The sequence below is a fragment of the Cavia porcellus genome, unplaced genomic scaffold, assembly GCF_034190915.1.
Source record: "Cavia porcellus strain 051 isolate PalLab524CR breed Dunkin Hartley unplaced genomic scaffold, mCavPor4.1 scaffold_17, whole genome shotgun sequence".
Taxonomy (NCBI): domain Eukaryota; kingdom Metazoa; phylum Chordata; class Mammalia; order Rodentia; family Caviidae; genus Cavia; species Cavia porcellus.
The window spans coordinates 22230458-22255787 of NW_026947500.1; the positions used below are offsets into that span (position 1 = coordinate 22230458).

The 25330-nt window shown below is 42.1% G+C and overlaps 1 protein-coding gene and 1 pseudogene across 18 annotated transcripts in view; one reads left to right on the forward strand and one right to left on the reverse strand.

The window, feature by feature from the left end:
• The window catches only part of Aopep (aminopeptidase O (putative)), a 383307-nt gene that overhangs the window by 137898 nt on the left and 220079 nt on the right, over positions 1-25330 (reverse strand). For 17 of the 18 annotated variants that reach the window (XR_010040451.1, XR_010040447.1, XR_010040448.1 and 14 more), the window contains 3 exons: positions 13419-13521; positions 12758-12865; positions 2503-2546 (listed from right to left, as the gene is read on the reverse strand). Coding sequence is in view for 11 of the 18 variants with exons in the window: in XM_063229043.1 (XP_063085113.1) it covers positions 2503-2546; positions 12758-12865; positions 13419-13521 (255 nt within the window). In the remaining 7 variants the exon portion in view is untranslated. Of the gene's footprint in view, positions 1-2502; positions 2547-12757; positions 12866-13418; positions 13522-25330 lie in introns of those variants that run through there. The other variant, XM_063229050.1, reaches the window with a different exon arrangement.
• LOC106027335 (acyl-coenzyme A thioesterase 1-like) lies at positions 23670-24301 on the forward strand (annotated as a pseudogene).

A 25330-nucleotide genomic window follows, 5' to 3' on the forward strand; every position in this document is an offset into this window, starting at 1 on the left:
GATGTATTTATATACCACGCAGTACCACTCCACCATAAGTAGGGACACACTTGAGTCATCTGTAGGAAAACAGTCATCATGAGACAATAGTCATTTGTAAGAAAATGGGTAAACTTTGAGACCATAGTTTGAAGTGAAATGAGTTGGACACACAAGTTTAAATATTACATTGTTTTCCTGTGTGAGAAATGTAAAGGGTAAAGAAGTAACGTAGAGAAGGGTAGATATTGGGAAGTAGGAAAAACATGTTCAAAGGAGAAAGGGAACAAGGAGAGGGAAGGAAGGGAAGGAAAAGAAAAGAAAAAAAAGAGAATAGAAGGAAAAAAAATGGAAACAAAGCTCTTGTAAGATGGGAGGGGAAGATGGGTTAAACAGCGGGGAAGAGAATGGGAAAATAAAGAATCAAGATGTATTATATACAGGTATAAATTCCTGGTGGGAAAAAATAAAAAGAAAAGCAGGGTCCAGGTTTCAAATAAATAATTAAGATTCCCCTTTAATACACAAATATTACTTTTATCATCAACTTTGTTTCAGGGTATTTACTTGTAGGGTCTTAACATAAGAAATTAGAATTCAACTGGGATTAGTCCACTTCTAAGAAAAGTGCTAAGCCTCCTCTACAAACTCTGTACAGAGCCAAGCAGCTGAAAATTAAATACTTCCAAAGATGGGGACCTCCTCCCTTGCCAGGGCAGTGAGCCTATGCCGAGGACTAGACTGAAAGCTCCTGAGATACGGCACTGCCTACCTAATGCCAGCATGTGCCATCCCACACGCTTAGTGATTTTGGAAAATTAACCTCTGTGAGCTTCAGTTTACCCATTCCTACTAGCAGATACAAGTCCACCTGGGCTCAAATCCCAGTCCTACCACAGAGAGCATGAGACTTGGGATGGGTACTCAGTCCTTTCCTTGGTAAAACAGGAATAAAATCGTATTTATCAAAGAATGCCATTTTGAGTATTCAATGAGCATCTTCATAAAGTAAACAGCAAACACTGATTTCTAATAATCCCTATGATGGCAATGTGGTGATGACGTCATTATAAGCGCTGAATGGTAACTGCATGTAGACCCTGTATACAGTGCCTGGTACACAGAATTGGTTACGTCATTGTAGTATAGCAGTCATTAACTGACTGCGTACTTTATGAACAGATAGCTGCTCCTTTAATCTTCCCTAATGTGGGAGACAACTCCAGTGACTCCCCGTGAATGCAGAACAATTGCTGCAATTTTGGTTATATGGAGACTGATTTCTTTACACTAACATGTACAGAGCTGGCTATGGTATTTCCTTCTCTCTTCAACTGGCTCTAAGCATTACAAATAATGCTAGCTGAGGTACTGGTATGTAATCTCTAAAGCCATCAGACAGTCTCCATTTCCTCCCATAGTGCTCTCTGTAAAAGATATGAGCACAGCAGGATGGTAGAGCCATCAGCTCCAGGAATGTCAACTGGGTAAGAGCCTCAAGGTAAAGAGGCTATGACTCCTCAGGGTACAAAGGTTTACATATCAGCAACAGCCTCCTAAAACAATTCAATTGCTACCTTCATTGAGTTATGCAAATTGATCCTCCTCAGTAACCTTATCTCTGCATTTTGCAGAGATGCTTTTTTCCCTACCTGGCCAGCCAGCTCAAGTTACTCACGTGGTTCAGCCATCCTCACTGTCACTCATCCCCCACTGTCATCCCCTTCTTCACAAGGTAATAAATTCTGGGAGAGGCCTAGGATCAGGGCCTTGGTCCACACATCCTCATGGGGATTGGATTTAGGATTCCTTGGTTGCCCTTAACTTGGAATGTGTCTTGGTATCTTTACTCTCACTGTGGGTTGCATTGGAGGTGGCAGACTGGAATTAACTTGCTGCGATTCCAATAATGTCTCCATCGGATTACAAATATAACTTTTTGGATTGTGAGGAAAACTGGAAAAGGGATTACAATACTTGGATGACTGTACTCAGTGTTTGGAATTACAATACCTAAGGCCCTGCTAATGAGAGCAGAAAATTGAAACATGGAGGGATTAAATGACTTGCTCCAACTTTAATAGCTGGGAAATAGCAAATCTGAGTTAGGGCCTATGAGAACCTGACTTTACGTCCTAAATTCTTATTGCTACACAGTATTTTCACTTTCAATTAAAGTCTTTCCATATATTAAACCTCTGGACCTGCCCTAGCTCTTAGAACTCTTTTCTCTTCCATTCTTTCCCATAGCAGCTGAGGCCACAGAGTGTGGGGATCTCCTCCTGTACTTCCTCCAGGGCTCCTGACTCTGGGGACACTTGATCATGCGTGCCGGCCGCCAATATCCACCTGGACCTGTCCCAAAGTCTGGCTGGCTGTCCTGTGACTCTACTGGCTGAGCCAAGGCCCTGCCTCTGCTGAGAGAGAAAGACTGAATTTTCTGCATTGTAATAAGCCAAATTGGTAGGGTTATTTTCAGCACTGAAGTAAAACTGGACTCTTAATTCCTAAATTGGTCCTCACCTTTTTTCTTCTGGGATGCTCTCCAACAGCATTTGAAGAAAATCCTGGAATCAGAAAAAAGAAAACCATTAAATATGTCCATCAGTAAATAACTTCCTGGAACAATGCCACAGACTGAGTATTCCCAGCTGTTGACAGCTCACCTGCTAGGAGAGCTGAACCTACGTGGACTTCTTAGACTGTTTACTCAATTTATTAATTTTCCAGGGCTTCACTCCAATTGCTTAAAGAGATTTGTTTTGGAAAAACCATGAACAAATTGAAAAATGTAATGTTTATTATTTTGACCTAACCTAACAGTTTATTTCACATTTAGCTATTTTCGAAAGGCTGGCCATAGTATAAAGCACCATCTCTTTCTACACACACCGCCTCGCCTCCTCATGAGCTCCCCCAATATCCTCCCGAACAATCTGATCTCCAAGAGGCTAGCAATGCACTGCCAACACTTGTGCATTGTTCCATGGAAAGATAGAGGCAAAAATCAAGGGGATAGGCAGGCCGGCCAAGGAACAAGGATGCCCAGGACTGCACCCCGGCCTCCATGTACAGCCTCCCCTCACAAGTGCTCAGTCACTGGGCGTTTCCATGATGGAACTTTTTTAAACTTACAGGCATGACTTACACACACACACACACGTGCATGTACATATACACACAACATGTGCATGCGCGCGCGCACACACACACACACACACACACACACGCACCATTTCTTTTCTTAGGGAAAAATTAAGTAAACCAAATAAGATAATTAACTGTTCTATACCCACCCGCCCATGTAGACCATGTCTCCCAGCCACCTCCTTGACTCCTGTATTATTTAGAAGAAAACCCCAAGCGTTCCATGATTTCATCAATGTTTTAGTAAATATATTTAAAGATAAGGGCTCTTTTAAAACATAACCAAACTACCATAAGACCTTTAAAAAATTCAAATATGCATGTTCATTTATATTTAATTTTTACCTTGAGTATTGCAACCCAACTTTCCAGTCTGTCTAACCCTGGAGTTTGATTTGGTTTTAACTGGTGTTGTCAGATAAAATAGAGGCTGCTCAGCTATGCTGGGAACAGGGACTGAAAATTATGCATTGTTCATCTGAGATTCAAATGTAACTGTATTTTCCTGTTCTGCTTTTATTTGGTAAACAGGTAACTCTCACTTCAACCATTGATCATCTGAATGCTGGTGAGGGTATATTTTGAATAACCATAGAACATGAAAACAAGCACAGTATTTAACTTTCTTGGGACTTGGGATTGAGCAATAAGAAAGATCCACATTTGAAGGTTTAAAAAAGTGGAAAATAATCTGTCAGAACAGGTCCTTTAACGTGTAAGCCCAGAAGACCAAACATGCACGCGCCAAGTAAGAGCCAGGCTCAAGTCCTTCTGGCAGATCCAAGGCTGCACACAGAGACCCCCGAGGTCCGCTGAGACCCTGTAGCTGAGTGTGAATGAAAGCAGCAATTCTGATCTTCGTGTTACAAGGCAGATGACATTACAGGGAAGTAAGGTCTGCATGCAGTTTGCACAAGGTGCTCTTTCTCTGCCGTCACACTGAGGGCTGAGCACTACACTAGTGGAACACGCTGTCCCATTTCTTCCTGCTCATGGGTTGTTTTGGTCCATATCTCCCAGGGGCAAAGTCTGCCTCCTAAGAGCACTGATGAAAGATTTATTTCTTGGACCCCCTCTTCACTTTCTAAGACTTCGTCTATTGCTTCTTCACTTAAACAACACAAAGAATAACAAAACTAGCATTTAAAGGACAGATCATGTAGAGAACATGTAGGGGACCAGACAAACCCAAATTAATCCATGCCTTAAATTGTACCCTTCCTGGATAGGTGTGGAGAAAAATACTACGGAGAATGAACAACAGTAGTATTTAGAATGCAAAGAATTTTGTTTACTTAGATTCTTGATGTCCTTATTTTTATTATTTTAAAAATTATTTTGTAAAATGTTGAATTAGAACTTCATTTATCCCAATCTAATATATTAATAGAATCCTCTATAAATCCAATATATTAGTGGGTTACTTCTGTGGATCACTTTTTCATGGACTCGACCGGGTTTTGCTTCTTAAAAATCCAAATATTGAAATTATAACTTCTTACTGATTTTCACTTCATTATCTCCTTATCTCCCATACTTCTTTGCTCCTATTTGCCTGATAATTTATGCTCAAATTACATGAGGGAAAAATCACATTAACTTAATGGTAAGAGGGAGATTTTAATTGCATGAGAAGCAGGAAACTCACAGTTAATTCTGTCCTTCTGCATTTTGCAATTACAATCGAATCCTTTTTGTTTTTTGTAAACAAGGTTGCAAAGCACCATGACTCAAACTTCTTTATAAATACAAGGTTAGGAGAGGAGGTTCCAAAAAGCCCTGCTTTTTTCTTAAAGAGAGCTGGCATCCTGACCCCTTTGAGGTAACTATACCGAGGCCACCTGCCCGTCCCTCCTCAGAGCTGAGGCCAGCAGGCAACACAGCAGCTGCTTGGAGGCTACTGGCCAACCCATCACAATGGGCATCTCCAAAACACCCTCACAGGTCATGGGGATGCTCTTTCCATAGGGCCAGACAGACCAGGTTGGGCTCCACCCAATTCATGAAGACCTGGTACCCATCCAGCAGTCTCTGCTTCATCTATCAGTGGGGCTGACCCAACTGGCCTTCCTTACTTCTCTCAGAGACCCAGTTTTTAAGCATAAAGCACTACTTTTCATGGTTCCTTTTGTAAATTGGCATGGAGTGAACCTGTGACAGACGCCCTTTCCCACTCACTAGAATGCAATAAAATAAAAAGAAATCCATGGCTTATGGTTATTTCTCCTCCCACTACCTCTTTTCAATTCTCTCCTTTGACTTCACTCTTTCCCTGTGCTGACAGCCATGTGAAAGCTACTTACAAATCTTAATTAGCTGAATCTGGGGCCATTTACAAAGTCAGCTATCTACAAATAGTAGAGGTCCTAGTATGTCACCTCTGCAGTCTGCCTGAAAATAAAATCAAAGGCAAAAGAAACAAAACAGTTGTTTTGAGAGGGGCACTGGATGGAATGTTATCTGGGTTCTTTGCAGTGATTACAAGTCTATGACATGGTCAGAAAACACATTCCTTGAGAAATTTTTCATTTTCTACTCTGCTAATAATCTATATGCTAATCATATAACACTTTACTCTGATTAAGAGGTAACAATAAACTCAGCATTGCATTTTTTAAAGAAACTAACACTGATTTAGCACATGGTTAATTCAGTAATTATTTTTTATTCCTGGTGAAAGTATTCCATTAAAAAGCAGGTACATGTGGATTCTACTGGGTAAACTGATACTAGCTTGCTAATTATACAGAACTAAAAATTTCTGTTCAATTTTCTTTTTCTGAGTAATTACCATGGTCATGAAGAAAAGTAGGAGAGGTAAAATAAATAATCAAAATGTTAAGGCAAGGACAGGATTGGTAGGGTAAAAATAGAAGAAATGAGATTGTCAGGAAGAGGTCATTGTTAAACTCGAGTGGGGTTTTAGTAGCACTGGAAGGATTGTAATACTGAACAGTGGACAGATGGGTGCTCAGGAAGGAGGAAAAGAGGAAAAAGTAAGTTGAAATATGAAGAAGCTAAGGGATGTCTGAGCAAAGAAATAGGACAATAGCATTTTCTTCTCAATAACTAACTAGTGAGCCAGGGATTTAGCTCAGCGGCATAAGCACCTGCCTGGCAAGTGCATGGTCGTGAGTTCAACCCCTGGTATGATAAACAAAACCCTAACTAACTAGTGATATAAACACAGCCACATCCATTAAACACATATGTACACAATCAAGCTGGCTTGGGGGCTTGCACCTGTATTTCTAGCACTCCGAGATGAAGAGGAAGGATCACTAGCACCTGGGAGACTGACACACAGCAAGACCCCATCTCAAAATTAACTAATTAATTAATTAAAATAAATATTTGTTTAAATGGTCAAAGCTTGACCAATAGGATTCAAATAGGAAAGACGCATAGCCTCCTGCTATAAACTTGGAAAATGGGCCACCAGGGAAAGAAACGTAAGATTCTAACACTGTTTCTAACTTGCCCTCAGTACCCCCACAACCTCATGCTCAGCAGTAGCAGAAGCAGTGGCAGTGATGGTGAATTGCCAAGTCCCACAGATTCTCACAAATGCCCACACACTTGGAAAGAAACATGACTATATTTATCTTTCTTCTTCTTTGACTGTGCAGGGCCTGGAAATGCTTGCTAGAGAGACATGAGCAAAGCCTGGGCAACAAACCACAGAGTGTGACTCTCTGTGATGAACTGGAGAGGATCCAGGGTCCAAACTAAATTGGAGGAGCAATATGAATTGACAGAGCACTTACAATTGGAAAAAGCTACGCCCATATTATGTCCCAAAAATCTGGGCAGGTGACATTTTACCAATTTTTCAACAGTAGCCAAGCCAAATCTTTGCAACAAAACTGTAAACATCTACACTGGAGCTTGTCTCCTTCTCCATGTATAATATTTGCTTTCAAACCATAGCTCAGAAGAAGAAAACCAAGCTTAAAACAAGCTGGGAAAGAATCAAACTAATGCTCCAATATACGAAAATAAATAAAAGGTCAGGACAGTGCTACCTGTGCTTAAGGAGCAAAAAGCATGGCAATTATGTAAAACTAATACAACAACCCATAGAAAGAGACAGAAAGAAGTTAACATGTAAAAGACAAAGAAGCCAATCTTGAAGAAGACACAATCCAAGAACCAGAAGAAAATTCTCTGCAGATAACTTAAACTATGAAATAAATTAACAAAAACATGCAGTAAGAATACAAATTCAGTATAACAAAAGCTCAGTGATGACAAAACAACAAAATGAGGTGAAAATGATGATTTCAATGTAAAGTAAATAAATTAAGGAACAAAATAATACCAAGACAGGAGCACTAATGAAACAAACAGCAAAGAAAAGTACAGACATTAAGGAAAATAGCATTAATAATATAGAGGTCGCTTGAAACAAACATGGACCGTGAAAAAGAAAAAGAACAACTGGCAAATAAATAGAAATGGAAAACAAAGAAGATATAATAGAGAATAGCTGGTAATCTTGAAATTCAGAATCCTGTAAAGGGGAAAAGATATGTTCAAAGATACAATTTAGATAATTCCCCTGAACAGAACCTAAGGCTAAAAAATACACACTGCTGGAGGGATGGGTAACATAGAATCATGGCACCAGCCCATTTTTTGTAATTAAATTACTAAGCTTCATCTAAGTGGTATCCAGGGTGAGAAATGGGTGATTTTCACAAGGTATATGATGCCAGAGGGCAGTTGAGCAATGCCTATAAAGTTCTGAGGAACAAAAATATGACCCAAGAATGTTAAACCCAGCCAGCCTGCAATTCCAGAGCAGACGGTAAACAAGTATTCTCTAGCATCAAAAGCTCAGAAGTCTCACAGCCTGTGAGACTACAACCGTCAACATCAATTTGATAATGAAATTCAGCCAACAAAGACTGGGATCAAAATTAAATGTTCATGAATACAGAAGCATGGCAAAATGATTGGTGGAGAATGCTGAAACCCTTCACACACAGAGCTAAGACTACTCAACTGTGAAAATTATAGTTACAACAGATACTATTAATGAAATAAACCTTGACTATATAAAAATAACAAGAAAAATTAAAATAGAGAAGGCAGTAAAAGTATGTAACAGCTCATTTCCTCATCTTTACAGCCATGAATAATCTGATGCATTTCTAAGTGAAATACTTACATGAAGAGGAAAAAAGCACCAGTTGCAACCTTTTAACATTTTTGGGCAATAAATTTCTTAACCATAGAAAAATTGTTTTAGAAAGTGATCGCTCTTACATTGATTTCATGTTCAGAAAGTTCTTTTAGTGTTTCATTTATGAAGTTTGAGTGAAAGAAAATTTAAAAATTTAATTAAAAAGCACACATAGGGGTTAAGCATCTGGCATAGTAATACAGTGCTTGCCTAGTACACATGAGACTCTGGGTTCAATCCCCAGCACCACTCCCCAACAAATACCCATAGTATAGTCCTATTTTTATGACATTATGGCTGTCTAATGACCTCTGTGTACACATGTGTACATCCATCACACATGCCATGCATATATATACATAGACATATACGTACACACATCATTTCAATATAATATATAGAAAGTGCGATTTCTGGAATTATGTTTTCACTTCATATTAATTTTTTTTTGTCTTTTTCCTTTTTATCGGCACCAGGGATCAAACTCATGACTGCCTGCTTGCAAGGCAGGTGTTTATGCCGCTGAGCTAAATCCCCAACCCCTCACTTCATATTAATTAAAGGTAGCTCAGGGTGAGAGAACTTTGAATGATACTTTAAATCCTTCGTTGTAATTTTCTGCATTATTTTTTTGTTTTTGTTTATGGCAGTGTTGGATATTGAACTCAAGCCCCACATGTTTAAGCAAGCACTCTACTTCAACACTTTTTAAAATTTTTTGAGACACAGGTTTGCTAAATTGCTCAGGCTGGCCTTGAACTTCTGATCTTCCTGCTTCAGGTACCAGAGTACCTAGGATTATAGGTATGCACCACTGTGCCCAGCTTGCTTAAATTTTTGTAGAGTACGTGGCAGTTGAAAAACCAGTCATTTCCAGTGTTGGCTATGGTGGCACACACCTTTAGTCCTAGCTGAGGTGGCTGAGACAGGAGAATTGCTGCAACTTCAAGGTCATTTTAGGCTACATAGTGAGCCCAAAGCCAGCCTAAGCTACTGCAACAACAAACAGAAACAACAAAATGATACCCAAGAAGTTGGAGGCAGGTTTATTTTCGTCAATGGGCACTGATCAGGATGGTTCCCAGAATATCAGACCCTGATCTCTGGTGGTCTAGGGCTTATATGGCATAAGCAAGCAGGAAGTACAGTGGCAGAATGACTTGTCACCTGGGGATTGGTTCTTATAATACACATCATAGTGACCAGCCATTTCTAAGACACAGGAGCAACCTGAACTGGAACAGGAACTATTACCTGGGCAACTAAGAAACTGATGCATCCTGGCAGACAGGGGGTCATTTTCTGCTATACTACATAGAGAGATCCTGTCTCAAAAAACAAAGCAAAATTCCAAATTTAATACAAAACTACAATAACCAAGTAATCTGATATTAGCATAAGGCTAAAAATAGTGATAGAATTGAGAGTAGAGAAATAAATTCTTGCATTAATAGTCAGTTGGTTTCAGCAAAGATATTGAGACAATTTTGCATTTTATTGTTGTTGTTTGGTTTGGGGATTTTTTTTTTTTTTTTTTTTTTTTTTTTTTTTTTTTTTTTTGGTACCAGGGATCCAACTCACGACCTCAAGGTCGCCAGACAGGCACTTATGCCGCTGAACTAAATCCCCAGGTAAGACAAGTCAATGAAGAAAAAGAACAGCCTTTTCATGAGATGGTTACAGAACAACTAGATATCCACATCCAAAAGAATGAAGTTGGACTATCGTCTTCACACCATACATGAAAATACATACAAAACAGACCAGAAACCAACACAACTATGAGCTAAAACTATGAATCTCATTGATGCAAACACAGGAGCAAACCCTCATGAACCTTCCTGCACAAAGCACCTGTTTCCTAGTTCTGCCACTCTGCAGACACATGTAGTCAAAGAGAGAGAGATAAACCGGGTTTGTCACCATTAAAAACATTTGCACTATAAAGAACACTATCAAAAAGTGAAAAGACAATTCAAAGAACGAGAGAAAACATTTGCAAATCATACACCTGATAAGAGACTTATACCCAGAAGGATGAAGTATTCTTATAAATCAACAATAAAAGGCAACCCAGATAAGAAATAGGCAACAATCTAAACAGACATTTCTGTAAAAGAGATACACAAATGGCCAAAAATCACATTAAAATAATGCTCAGCATAGCTGGGGATGGTGGTTTGTAATCCCAAATCTGAGCCGAGCCTGGGCAATTTAGCAAGACCTTGTCTCAAAATAAAAGATTAAAAAAAAAAAAAAAGATTTGTTTAAAGGCTGCAAATGTATCTCAGTGAGAAGACCCTGGATTCTAACTTCAGTATCTTTCATCTCCACCCCAGCCCCAAAAGAAAAGAAAAAAAAACAAAGTTCAACATCATTAGCTAATGGAGAAATGAAAATTCAGACCGTCACAAGATACAATTCACACCAGGATTTAGTGCAGAGGCGGAGTAGAGAATACAAGGAAGGAGGCAAGGGTGTCCGGAGGTGGAAAGTCTCTGCACCACCGCGGGGAGTGGGGAGTGGTGCAGCCGCTCTTGGAAACACGGAGCTGCTCCACAGCCCCCCACAGAATTACCGTGTAATCAAGTAACCCCACACCTGCGGATAAGCCCCACGGTGCTGGAGGAGAGACTGATGCGAATATTTGTAACTAACCAACACGGGAGCGTCATTCATGACAGCCAAAAGATGGCAATGAACCAAATGTCATGCACACAAGAATGGTTAAACAAAATGTGATACAGACACGCAATGGAATATTTATTCAACATCAGGAAGGAAGACTATTCTCATTGCTGTAACTTGGATGACACTGGAGACATCATGCAAAGGGAGGGAAGCTAGACACAAAGGACAAACATTGCATGGCCCTATTTACATGAAGTACTTAGTAGTCAAATTCACAGAAAGAAAGTAGAACAGTGGGTACCAGAGGCTGAGGGAGGGGAGTGTGAGGAGAACGGGTAATACTGTTTAAGGGGTTTGGAGTTGCAGTTTTCATGGCATGTATATGTTACCACAATTAACAAAATTAAGGAATGCTGTTCAGGAGGCTGAGGCAGGAGGATCACTTGAGCGCAGGAATTTGACACCAGCCAAGAGGACCACTTAAGCCCAGGAGACTGAGACCAGCCTGGGCCACGGAGAGACTCAGGCTTAAAAAACAAAGAAAAAGGAATGAAGCGGTGAAGGATGCTATGTTTTTTGCATGAAGGTCAGACACCAAAGGTGGATGGATATCTTACGATTCTTTTCTATGAAATGTAAACCATAGACAGCTCTATAGAGATAGAATGAAGATTAGTGCTTCCCTAGGAATAGGGAGAAAGGGAAAATGGAGGCAGGATTGTTGGCGGTTTCTTCTGATTTTGATGAAAATGCTTTAAAGTTAGATACTGTTGATGATTGTACAACCCGTGAATATATTAAAGACCACTAGCCTGTATATCTGAAAGGGTGAACTTTACCTCAACAAAGTTGTTATGGAAAAACAATAAACTCGCTCTTCAAAAGAGGTGAAAGGAAAAGTGAAGGATTTGATACCCCCCTTGCGTGTGTTCAGATTACACACGCACACCCTTTACATCCACACTGTGGGTACTGTGGCTTACGTTGTGTGTGACCATAATAATCAAGTGTCAAAAATACTCTGGTCAAATCTTTGCAAAAGATGCATGCATCATCTGTCCTCGCTGAGCTCCATCTCCAGAGCCTCTCGTTCTTCATTAGCCTTCTTGCTGTGTGCTGCTGCCCGCAGGGTCTCCTCTGAGAGCTCTGGCCATGCTATCTGAATATTCCAGTGTATCTTGTTATTAGCATGATTTTTTTTTGGTACCGAGAATTGAACTCACGCTTGCCAGGCAGGTGCTTACACCACTGAGCTAAACCCTCGGCTATTAGCATATTTATCTCTCTTTCTGGCCTACCTCCTGTGTGCCAGCCAGGTACTAAGGACTGGGGAAAATAAAAAGCATGCTTGACCTTCTTGAGTTTATATATAAAAGAGAAAGAGATACAAAAGAAACAGCCTACAGGTGGAAATATAATTATAGATAATAACAGTGATACTGAATGCAGTGAAAATGAAAGGGGAGGAGAGGGCAAGGCTGATCTTCAGCGAGGCTGAGTCCAGGCTGAAAGGTAAGAGGCACACAGCCTTGCAGAGAGATCTCAGGGAGAGGGAACAGCAGGGCAGCTGTGGGTTTGTGAAGGTCACCTGGGTACAGCTATTTGCATCACTGTGTACAAGACAGCTCTGGGTAGCAGCTTGTCCCCAAACAACAGGGCTGTTCCCTCCCCCTAGGACAACACTCTCCTCCTGTCCACTTCATTAACCTTCTCACTGCAGGAAGTGGAAAACGCTTTCTCCTATTTTTAATACTGGGGTAATCTAATCCCCTCCAAGTATACAGCATGAACTTGCAAGGGCCCGAACATTACCTGGGAAAGAATCAGCTGCCCATGAAACTTGTGCACGAATTTTCTTAAACACGAAAAATAGGTTTCCTGCCCAAGTCTTCTGGCAAGGAACCGAAGGAGGAAGTAGCCCTGGAACATAGAGAGAGAGAGAGCGAGGCCCACTGTGGGTTCGGCACGGAAGTGTAAAAACCTTTGCAAACTCCAACTCGTTCACCATGTACAGGGCACAGCTCACAAGCACCACCACTAGGCTGCCCTTTGCATTCTGACCAGGAAGCCCCAGCAGGAATTGAGGGGGAACTACGGAGCCTGCAGCTTCTTTGGTAAGCTCATCACCAACCCTGTTTGGACTCTGTATAACTTGGATGGCCATCTCGAACCAAAAGGGGAGAGAGGTCAGCTCCTCTCTGTGCCAGCTCCCAGGAATAGCCTTGCTTTATCGCTCCCATTGTCCCACTGGACCAGAGAACAATGTGCAGGTTCTGCTCTTCCAAGGTGACCTACACAGGATGAGGAAGAGGGCAGGAAGTGCTTTAATGAGTGCACTCTCCAATCCACGCAGACACCACTGCAGTGTAGACAATCTTCTGCCATGCCTTTTCCTCAGCCATGCTGCTGATCATCATACAACCTAAAACACGCTGCACTCTCACAAGTGCCTTCTGCCACTGAATGCTCTTACCTTTAAATAATGAACCTGCATGAAGGGCTTCTCTGGACTGAGCCCATGTTTGACGACAGAGGCCCCTGAGTCACTCACATGGCCAGTTCTCTCTTTACTGGGTCTGAAACAAAGCAGTATCAGGTTCTTTAAGGACAGTGCATTCGTGTTAACGCAACAGTACCACATATACTTGAAAACAGTTTACATTAGTAAGTCATACAACTGAATAAGGAGGGGTTTGGAACCTGGAGTTGGCTCCTGGCAATATTTTACATCCTCATCTCCGAGATGAAAACCAGACAGACCCTCATGGAATCTAAGCTCTGATATGAATTACTGAAGAATCTATACCTTTCTTGGTGGGAGTAACAGACTGGGAAATGCAGTGGAAAATGTAGCTTGACTTGGAAGGATAAAGGAGTTATATATTCTTAAAATTTTGTGAAGGTTTCAATGTTATCAACTTCTCTGGACTTACATTTAATAATTAAGGCTTCTTTGATAACTTTGCATTTGGAACCCATTTTAGAATCCCCAAAACCAAAACCATGAAAGTTCATAGAGACTCTGGTTTTTAGGACAGCTGGGGGACAAATCAGGGAAACTGAGACACATAGCAGTTCGGTCTCTATCCCAGGTCTTACCATTTCTTTGGATTTGTGGTAACACTAGGAATAAAACCAGTGTCTCCCTATCACTAACGCCAGGTCCTTTCCACTACACTTTTGGTTGTAAGTAGTTTTTTTAAAATTCCTTTAATAAAACGTAACAGATCCTTTGAGGCTACTAAATGTGTGTACTCTATTACAGGGAAGCTTCAACAATTAGCTAGAATCAAAATATGTGGCAAAGTCCTTGCAGCTCTCAGCTGTTCTAAAATCAATCAGCTGTTGAACAAGCATTGGAGAAAGGGGATAATGGCTGGGCACAGGGTGAAATGACAAGAAAGTTGGCATATCAGAATGGTGGAGGTTTAGCTCAGACATGGTGGTTCACGCTTGTAATCCTAGCATTTGGGAGGGTGAGGCAGGAGGATCATAGGTTCAAGGTCAGTCTAGGTAATTTACAAGACCCTGTCTCAAGAACAAAAAATGGTGCAAATTTATTTTGAAAAGGTAGGAGGTGAGCCAGGCGTGATGGTGCACAACTACACCCCAGCACTTGGGAGGCTGAGACAGGAGGATCATCATGAGTTCAAGGCCAGCCCCTTCCCCCCACCAAGAAAGAAGGATATTGTAGTAGAAGGTCTTTGGAATCTGAGACTGTTTCAAATATAAATCTCCCTACTCTCTGTTACTTACTAGAGGTTACTTAAATTCTCTAACCCTCAATTTACTCACTATTAAAATGAGAAAAATTCTACTTACATCCCCAAATCCTGTGGATAATAACTGAAATAATATATTGCAAGGCCTCTAGCAAGGGCAAAGGTTACAGAAATTATGCAATAAACCTAACAGAGTACTCTAACTGCACAAAGGATCCTTGATTATGCCTTAGCCAAGCATTCTACTACTGAATCCTAGCAGACAGAAGGCTAAGAACCAGCACACATCTAGAAGGCAGATGACGAGGACCAGCCACCAGGGCTGACTGCATGGCTCCCTGACTTTCCCTTGCTCCCTGACTTACCTACACGACCACACTTGTAGGAATAGTGAGTCCTTTCATCTTCATTTAAGACTCCGTGGAAATGCACCAGTTTTTTCCCTTGCTCTCAAGTCCTCCTGGAACAGGGTGTTCTCACAACATGCACCCCACTGGCTTTGATAGTGGAATCCCAAGCCACAGTCTTGGGGGAAAGATGGTTTCTCATGAGTCAACCTGAATTCAGACTAGCCTGTCCAACCCCAAGGCAGGCAGAGCTGTGGGTAGTCTTCAGTGCCCTTGGACTCTGAATTGAGACTCCAGGAAGGGGAGGGACACAGAGCAATGCAAATCCCTGCTCAGAAGGCTGCCTTCCAGGCTCTGGTTCCAAATGACGCCTTTAGCGGCTGTTTTTCCCTTTGCCTAAAAATGTCCTTCCTGAATATGTCCCTCTCCTCCTCCCTTTTCCCAGCCTTGCCAAATGAAGATGTTCTCTAGAAAATTCTTTAATACTGGCAGTATCCAAGGCAAACCTACAAATCCCCCAAAGATTCCTTTTAAAGCAGACTTAGAGCTAGAGAGAGCAGCCCTCAGACAGGCTTTGTGAGAAACCACAGAGGGTGGTTTTAGGAGGAAAAAGCCCTATGGGAGTGGAAACAGGAAACTTCCGGTTTGGAGCTGCTCAGGTTCTCCTAAATGCCATTTATTTCAGGTCTGTGTGGAGAGATGTGGTATAGGAGAAAGCAGGAGATAAATGAAGTCCTGCCCAATGGGCTAACAGGGATGAGTCTCACAGCGGAGGGAAAGAGGTCAGACCCACAAAGGGACATTCAGATGTATGATTCCATTTCGATGAAGTCCAAGAATGGAGCAAAGTGACTATGGGGACAGCGATGAGAACAATGGCTGCCTTTGAGGGGCACTGCCAGAGGGGAGAAGAGGAAGGTCTCAGGGCCGGGAGTGGTGTCTATACTACTCTGTGCGCTTTCATGGAGACAACAGTAAAAGTCCTTCCAGTGATCTAGTAAAGATTTGTGCATTTCAATGTATGAAAAAACTGAAGGAGGATGGAAGGAAGAGAGGGAGGGAGGAAGGAAGGGAAGAAGCAAAGAAGAGAGCACATAAAACATTACATATTTTGTGCAAATAAAGGAGATGCAATCTATAAAAGGCACTTCTCTGCCCCTATGCCATGAATACAGGACTAAGATGAACTCACCCAACTGCAGACCAATGAAATGTATTTTTTAAGGGACATGTGAGAAGAGGAAAGGACTGTGGCATGTCTCCTTGGCCTTCTTCGTGTAACCTGTACAGTTAAATCTGAGGAGCTAAATACATAGTCACTTCCTGAGTGCTTCCCTTGCAGCTATGGGTGGCCAGAAGACTCAGTCTAAGCCAAAGAGACAAATGCAGCTATCTGCTGTGGTTGAGGGTGGGGATCTGAAGATTTCTGCTTATTTTACAAAAGACGAATCCCACAACGTTGGCAGCTTCTTTCTCTATATATGAGGGTTGGAGTGTAGCAGCTACTTCACAATCACAATGCAGCAAACCAATATGCTATGGAGGGCAGAGGAGATGGAAGAAGGTGAACAGTTTCTGATGGTGTCACCCAGCTCCAGGACTGCCTGCCTTCTGGGTTTTTATTTGTAAGAAAAATAAACACCATTTGCGGAAGTCAACATTGCTTTACCATCCTATTCATTGGAATCTGACTCATTCCTGATGGCTGGAGAACTGGACTGGCTTAGTAGACCTTAGTAGGCTCAGATGAACATGAAAGCAGTTTCTAAATGCCACAGTGCTAATCACCTCTTAGACATTAGACTCCAGCATTTAGTCCTTGGCTGCAACACGTGGAATATTGAGAGATCAGGTTACCAAGGTCGTTTGGGCTCAAATGTTCTTGGTTTCTGTTGTATCTGGCAGCAAATGCAACCCTGAGATAGACGTGACCTTTCCCTCTGGGCACCCTTTCCTTTCCCACTGCACTCACAGAAGCAACGGGATATTTAAAGAGCAGGCAGGTGGCAGTGATAATTGATACACAATGATTTCATTTGGAATCAAGCCACTTTGAAGAAGTGACCAATCCTTGCAGGACTGTGACCCTGAGTGGGATTTGGGAAAATGCTTCTGAAGGGTGCTCAATGTGGCAGCTGGGCTTGAACACCTACAGCACAGCCCTGCCCAGATGGGCTGCCTGCCAGCATAGTCTCACACACCTTGGCATCAGCATGAGAGCCCTGAGACTTCTGCATTGATTAACTTGCTACTACTCTGTGAGGATCAGGGACCAAGCATCGCAGAAATGAGACAGAAGAGGACTAATTAGCATTTCAATATCCCTCTTTCCCTGTCTAGCAGTAGCTGCCCAAAGAGAGACCAGAGCCTCAGTGACCCAGGACAACGGAGGGAGGGAAATACCACCCGTGGAGAAGCTGGCCTCCTCCTCATCTGAGCTGTGAATGTGCAGTGAGACCTCCAGGAGAGGCCACAGAACACACCCCTTCAGACCCAGAGTCCAAACCTTGACTGCCACAGTGTCACCCCAAGATGCCCAGTTCCTTCATCCCTGAAAAGGAGACCGTGAGTTACCAGGGGCTGTGGTATCTAAGAATGGTTTCCAGAGACACTGCTGACGTTTAGTAAATACAATACAAACACTGCTGTGATCCCGATAACACACGCTGACAGGGGCCCAGGGAGGATGGCTAAACCTTCTTCTGATAGGAAAAGACCTTGGGAAGACCTCTCATGCGATGCTGTGACTGGAGCAAGCCGGAGGTGGAAAATAGGAACCTGCTCTCCCACTATGGTAACTTCGTGGGAGTCAAAAATTATTCCAAAAAAAGTTTTGTTTTTTTTTTTTTTAAAGACATGGCCAGGGATTTAGCTCCAGAGCTAGGGATTTAGCTCAGTGGCAAAGCACCTGCATGGCAATCATCAGTCCCTGAGTTCAATTCCTAATAACCTCTCAAAAAATAAATAATAAAAAAAAGATAGCACACAAATATGCTCTCGTACCTTGCCTTCTGGGAAGGTTACAAACCCTTTAAGGGTTGATCTTTAGGCTAGCTCTTTGCCTGCTTGTCACCAGAAAGCAAAAAGAATGCAACGGAGTCCAAGTGTGGTTCAAGTTCTAGTAAGTTCCGTGCTGGCATGTTCTTCCCACACTCATCCCATGCAGCCTACACCACTCTAAAGAGATTACCAAAACTTGAAGGGGGGAGGTAGCAGCAGAATGATTGAAAACTGAGGAACTCTTCACCTTTCATTTGTTTTTTACAACAATTTCTTCACCTCTAAAATGCACACAGTATACACCTGCCTCCAGCCAGCACTTGCAGTGCTAGCCAAAGGGACCAAAGGGTTGTGGACACCGCTAACTCATGGGGTTGTATCAAATCAAAGCTACTGGTCTTTGGCAAGTTTGGCTGTCTGTGTGTTTTTCAAAATGGATTTAACAGCAATCCAACATGAAGGGCCTTCCCCAGCGGGACCATTATCCTGTAGCAGACGCAGCAGGATATCATCCTGGTGTTGAAAAAGGCAATTGCTATGATGATTTAAGACTAAAGGAGGCAATCCCTCAGAGGAGCCACCAGAAAATGAAGAAAAGTGTTTTCTGTCATCCTAATGGTGAAACCAGCCAGTGATTGGCACCTATCAGAGAGATTAGCAGCTGAAGAGAGTGAGGAGGTTAAGCAGAACTGGGAAAACTTAAACAAACCACACATTTTGATGAGCTGAGTAAAAAAGTGAAAGATGGAACTGAAAAAGGCAATGAAACCGTCTGTAGTGCTGTGTCCTTATAATTCCAGCACTCAGGAAGCTGAGACAGAAAGATCACAGCTTTGTAGTGAGAGCCTGTCTTGAACAACAACAAAAAGAGGGACAGAGAGAATAAAAACGAGAATGAATACAAAACCAAAAATGCCCTTGGGTTTTGCATAGCCATGGCTGTAAGTCAAAAATTCTTCACTAAGCAACAAAACCCCACATGGAGGGGAAAAAACACTGAACAGATTAATATAAGGGTCTGAGCAGTACACTACCTCAGTGCAAGCAATGACCTGGGTACATTTTAGGCGATGAAGAAGAACGTGAGAGCAGAGACACCCTTGGGACTGCATGGGCAGTTTCTGGTACAGGTGAATTGTCAGTACGTGTGAGAAACTCACACAAGAGAGAAAAAAACCAAACTAAACACAAAGAGAGATACTTCCAGGAAAACAAAAAATCAGAAAGAACTGACATGAATAAAGTCCGGAACAACAAAAAGGGCTGAGGTGATGCTAGGAACATCAGGACACTAGAGGTCAATAGGAGACTGGACTCCCACGTGGCTTTGACTTTTTTGCCAAGGAGGAAGATTCCCAAACTGTCCGTGCAGCACAAGCCATTGCTTGCACATGACAGCTGCTGCTGGGCACGGGTGGGGAGGACCCCTTTGTCCTCTAAGGGAGCTCCTGCTCTAGGCCAGGGAAGGCCACAGCTCTAGGAGGCTCTGCGCAATGGTCACAGACCCCGTGATCAAATCCAGGAGCCAGCGGGAAAGAGGGTGATGAGACAGAGAAGTGCTATTGATTTACAAAGGAAATGGGGGTGATAGGAAGGGAGGCAAAATCATGACGAGGCTGTTGAATAACAAAACACTACTGAATGGGATGAAGAGATTTTAAAACTTATTTACCTATGAAGAAGACTTAGTACATGAAATCGTCTATACATGGGACACATCGCTAGAGATGGGCCTGCAAAACAGGCTGGGCCAGTGGGAGGAAAGAGCTCACAAGGGGAGCTACTGCTGAGGTGTGGGTCCTGGACAACACGGGGCAATGGCTCAGAGAGGGGCTCTGGAGTCCCTCTGCTTTCATCCCGGGTTTGCCCCTTACTAGCTGTGTAAACCTGGCCACCTGATTCATATCTCTGCCCTTAGTTCACAGAGGGATTAAAGGAGATAAAATATGTAGGGTGTTCAGATCAGCATGTGGCATATCAGAAGCACTCAATGGTTGTTAATAAGGAGGAAAAAGGCATGAGACATGGAAAGGTGCAATGCCACGCAGAAACATGATACTGGATTCAAAAATGAAATATGGTATAAATGCAAATGAGTCCAACTCAATTGTTTCTTGTCCTTGCTTTCCTGGTCCATCTAGATCACAGGAGGTAATCACAGTGCTGCCGTCTTCTTCACAGATACCACCTCAAGGATTACAGGTCTGAGCAGGTGTCACATTTGGAGAAGACCACTGTCAACAAAGGGAAGGAACAAGCCTGAGAAGGCAAAGGTTTTCCCAAGCACGCAGTGGATGTGACAACTCTAACAAAAAACCATGTCCATCAACAAGGATGGAAAAGACGCGATATCCTCAGATGCGTGGATTGCTTCAGTAGGAATAAATAAAGCAATTGTGGAGGAAGGAGGAGGAGAATTAGGCAGCTCCCAAAGGGAATCTACTGTTTGCCACATCAGTGAGATCTGGATCCTGAAGCAAGCACTCAGGTACTGTCTGTCAGGGTGACCGTCTGGCAGGGATACAGATGATTAGGTAAAAAGCACTGTAAGATCCTTTCTGACTGTAACACACATAATTTGAAGAGATCAAACAGCTCACAATATATTTAAGATGCAGCCTGTAGTGGGGGAAAGCCAATATTATATGCATCCATTCCAATGGAGTCAGCATCAAGAATGATTTTGATTGAAAAAAACCTGAATTAATTATTTAAAGAAAGCTTAACCCATGTATATGGAGGAATGAAATTAGCTTATTGGATGAAAGCAACACAAGGCTTTGCACTTCTTGCAGTGCCATGGAGGAGGGTGTGAGACATCCCCAAGGCCTTGTTCCAGGGGGCCTCTCACTCTGTCAAGGTTAAGGTGATCATAATGAAGCTCAGGGCAATACTCTGCCACAAGCATGTAGAACACAGGAATACAGAAAACTAGAAAACCACAGGAAGTGAAAGGAGAAAGAGTAAAAATGGAAGACTTTTTTTGCACAGAAAAAAAAAATCACAACTTCACTCTGGAAAGAGGCAAACAAAGCAAACACTTGTTCCATTTTTCAAGAAGCAGCTAGAACATGTGCAGTGCTGTGTGCTGGACTCATGGGAAGGATCGCCTCATCCTATGACTCAAAAGGAGCAGATGGCCCGTGGGAGCTGAAGAAGGACTTTTCCCTCCTCCGTAGAGGACAGTGTGGCCCTAGACATGACGGGTGGCAGTAGCAGAGGATGGAAAGTTTGCTTGATTTTCAGCCTTACACACTCTCGGATGTACAACAGGATGTGCAGTTTGGAAAGTAGTTCTCGTCTCAGTCTTGTTGGCACCTGCACCCTGTGTAGGTCTTGTATTTCACATGTAAGTGTAAGACCATGCAACACAACACTGCTTGTGAAAGAAAAACAAAACCAAACCAAAAACTAGAACTTACCAAAATATGTAACGTTCTATGGCTATTAGTGGAACATTCATATCCAGAATATTCACAGAAGCTTTTCTTTTCTTTTATTTATTGTTTTTTTGAGACAGGTTCTCACTATGAAGTTCAGGCTGGACTTGGGTTCACTTTGTAGCCTAGGCTGATCTCAAACTTGCAAATGATTCTCCTGCCTCAGCCTCCCACGTGCTGGGATTATAGGAGTGCAGCACCATGCCCAGCTTCATAGAAGCTTTAAAAGAAAACCTTATGTGTGCCATGAACAGAAAAATAGCCAAGACTATATTACTAGGACAATGGGAAGTATGGCACGAGATGGAAAATAACAGCATATAAACTTGTGTGCGTACACTGGTACTTGAGGGATGCTTTCTTGGAAGTGAACCATTGCTATGTGGTATTGTTATACCAAAGACCCTGTTTTGGTTATTTTTCTCTTGTTTCTGGGACAAAATATCCAACATCCAAAGGGAAGGAAAGGTTTTATTTAGCTCACAGTTTGTGGAGGTTTCAGTCCAAAATCAACTGACTCCAAGGCAGAGTAATACATGGTAGAGGGCAACAGTTCATGGTGACAAAAACAGCACAAACAATAAGAACAAAGGGGGAGAGCATGGAGAGAAGACTCTTTCTGTCTCTCATATTGTATGCAGGCCACACCACTTGGGTGTAGCACTCACACCCACAATCCCAGCACTAGACCATGAGTCATTCACAAACTCTAGAAACCTGTCCCCATGACTGCATGAGGCTTTGGGGGACATCTAGACTCAAGCCATAACAGACCCTACGGAAATGTCTTCCTGACATCCAGCACTGGACAAGGGTCCTTGGGTCTCGTTGGACCCCACAGTCACCAGTTGCCTCAGGCCCTCACATCTTTTCATGTCTTCTCCAGGTAACTGCTGTGGTTGGCTACAGAAGTATAAGGAGATGGCAGAGAACATCCATTCATTTCTAGTAAGCTTTGCCTTTTAAAAAGTTGACATAAATCACAAATTCATCATTTAAAAATGTATATTTCAGTGGTTTTTAGTATTTTTATTCTCATCACCCTGCGAAGAAACCCCAAGACCACTGACAGTCACTTTCCTGTCCTCTTCCTACCTCTCCTTAGCCCCTCATCCTCATGTTGTTTGTTTCCTTCTTGTCTCTATGAATCTGCCTATTCCAGACATCTCACACAAATGGAATCATACACTGTATAGCTTTCTGTGTCTGGCTACTTTCTTATGGCATTTTCTTATACTATTTTCAAGATTTATTCAGGTTTCAAAATACGTAAATACTTCATCCCTTTTTACTGCCCATCAGTGCTCCACTGTGTGGATAATAGCACATTTTATTTATCAGTTTATCTGTGGGTGACATTTGAGGTGTTTCTACTTTTTGGTTATTATGAATAATGCTTCTGTAAACACTTGTGTGTGTCTTTCATGGGCTTATATTTGCATTTTTCTTAGGGATATACGTGGCAATATGATTACAGGGTCACATGTTAACTCTACCTTTCCTCTGGAGGAACTGTTAGAATGTTTCCAGAGGGCCGCACTATGTTATGTTACTTCCACGGTGTACAAGGGTTCCAATTTCTCCAAGTCTTCCCTAATGCTTATTACATCTTTTTAATGAATGTGATACAGCATTTAATTGTGGTGTTGACTTGCATTTTTCCTTTTATACACTTTTTGGCCACTTAATTATCTGGAGAAATGTCTTTTTCAGTCATTTGGCCACTTTTTAATTGTGTTATCTTTATAGACTTAAGATTTCTTTATAGGCAGCTTCATGGGAATCGAGCCCACGAAGCTGCTCTGGGCCATCATCCCGTCAGGCCTTTCGGGAGCTTGATCAAGCAAGATGTGCAGACGCCCTTAGTGGTGGAGCTGGAGGCAGGAGCCGACCAAGAGAAGCTGCTGGTCAGCACAGTACATGAGCGCCACTTTCTGTGGCCCAGGGTACAGCATGTGTCAGTGCAGGAAGGCTGGGTGTGGACAGGTCCTTGGCCTTTTTCTGGGCTCCTGTACCTCTTTTGGAAGCAGGGGAAGCCTGATGGAGTATCAACCTAGTCTGCTGGCTGGGAAGGACTTTGCTGTGATGGCTCTTAGTATAACTATGATGACCTTGGGGCTGGGGTTTTAGCTCAGTGGCATAAGTGCCTGCCTTGCAAGCAGGCAGTCGTGAGTTCGATCCCCGGTACTGATAGGAAAAAGAAAAAAAAAAAAAAACCAACTATGATCACCTCCCCAAGAGCATGGAGGCCATACACCTGGAGTACTTGAAGAGGCAGTGAACAGCCTGCTCAGTCACCCTGAGTGAGGTAAAGGATCCAGGAATTGGGCTGCTTGGAACATGAAGTCCCAGGGGGGGTAGACTAGGCCTCGCCATGGCCTCTTTTCTGAAGCATCTCAGCTGCTGTCATCATTTTTGCTCTGAAGCTGCCATTGGGGGCACCATATATTAGAAGTCTGAACCGCCTGTGAGTATCATGAAGACTCAAGTCAAGATGACCAAAGACGGCATCACGGATGCTGTGGATGCCCTGAAAAGCCCTTTGGAAGAACCCAACAGCTTCATTCCTGTGGAAAGGTCTCACACTACCTTCCCATTCCTTGTAGGTAAGGATGACCATACCTGGAAGAGTGAGTTCTATGCTAACGAGGTCTCTAAGCACTTATAGGCCTATGGGAAGAAAAAACCCCAGATCATCTGTTACCCAGAAACGGGGCACTATACTGAGGTCCCTTATTTCCCTTTGTGCAAGGCTGCTCTGCATAATGTGGTGGATGTCCTATCAGCTGTGGAGGGGAGCCCAGAGCACATGCCATGGCCCAGGTGGATATGTGGACTCTTCCATAAACACTTGGGAGTTAGGAGGGATGCTCCTGAAAAAATAAATTATCTGAAAACTTGGGAGGATAGGTCTCAAGATTCTAAGAACATATTTACAAATGAACATAACATGTAGTTACAGCTTTGAAAAGATTTGTTCATTTCTCTTTACATAATATTACTATTAAAAACCATGCCTAAACAACTACAACTTCAACAAAAAGCCACAATGGTATCAGGAATGAAAAGGAAGCCATAAGTATAAACACCTTTGTTAAACTGAAAATTGGGCTATTTTAGACAAAAGTATTATTGTCTCCTTCAGTTTTGAGGCTAAGGTCACCAGGATCATTGACCTTCCCAGAAGTGACTTTAGAATGGTTTTGCTCTGTATTTTTCAGATGTTTTGCCTTCACTTGTATACATGTAGCAATAAAAAAAATTGTGTTGCAAAAAAAAAAAAAAAAGGTTTCTTTATATACTTTGAGCATGAGTCTTTTATCTAATGTTTGACTTGTAAACATTATCTCACCCTTTTTTCTTTTTTCCAACACTGGGAATCAAATTTAGCATCTTGTACAGTACAAGCTAGTTAAAGTACTCTCAATCACTGAGCTACACCCCCAGCCCTGCGCCGTCTTTATACTTTCATGACAGAATTCTTTGAAATACAATTTCAATGAGGTACAAACTATTGATTTCTTTCTCTTTGGCTGTTTGTGCTTTAGGTGTCATTTCTAAGAAAATATTATCTGATCCAAGGTCATGAAAATTTAAACCTACATTTTTTTCTGTTAGTTTTAGTTCTTACATTTTGCTCTCTGGCCCATGTTAACTTAATTGATCTTTTTTTAAATTGTTTTTCTTCTCAACCACTGACTTGAAATTGATAAGAACTCCTGTAAAACTGGATTTTAACATCTAGCAGGGTCAGGCTTCTTTGATGTCTTTGCAACAGCTTTAATAGTATATTTGTAAAGGGGTTTTTGTTTTGTTTTGTTTTTAGTGATTCTAGGTCAAAACTATTGGCCAAAACAAATTAAGAGGTACAAATAT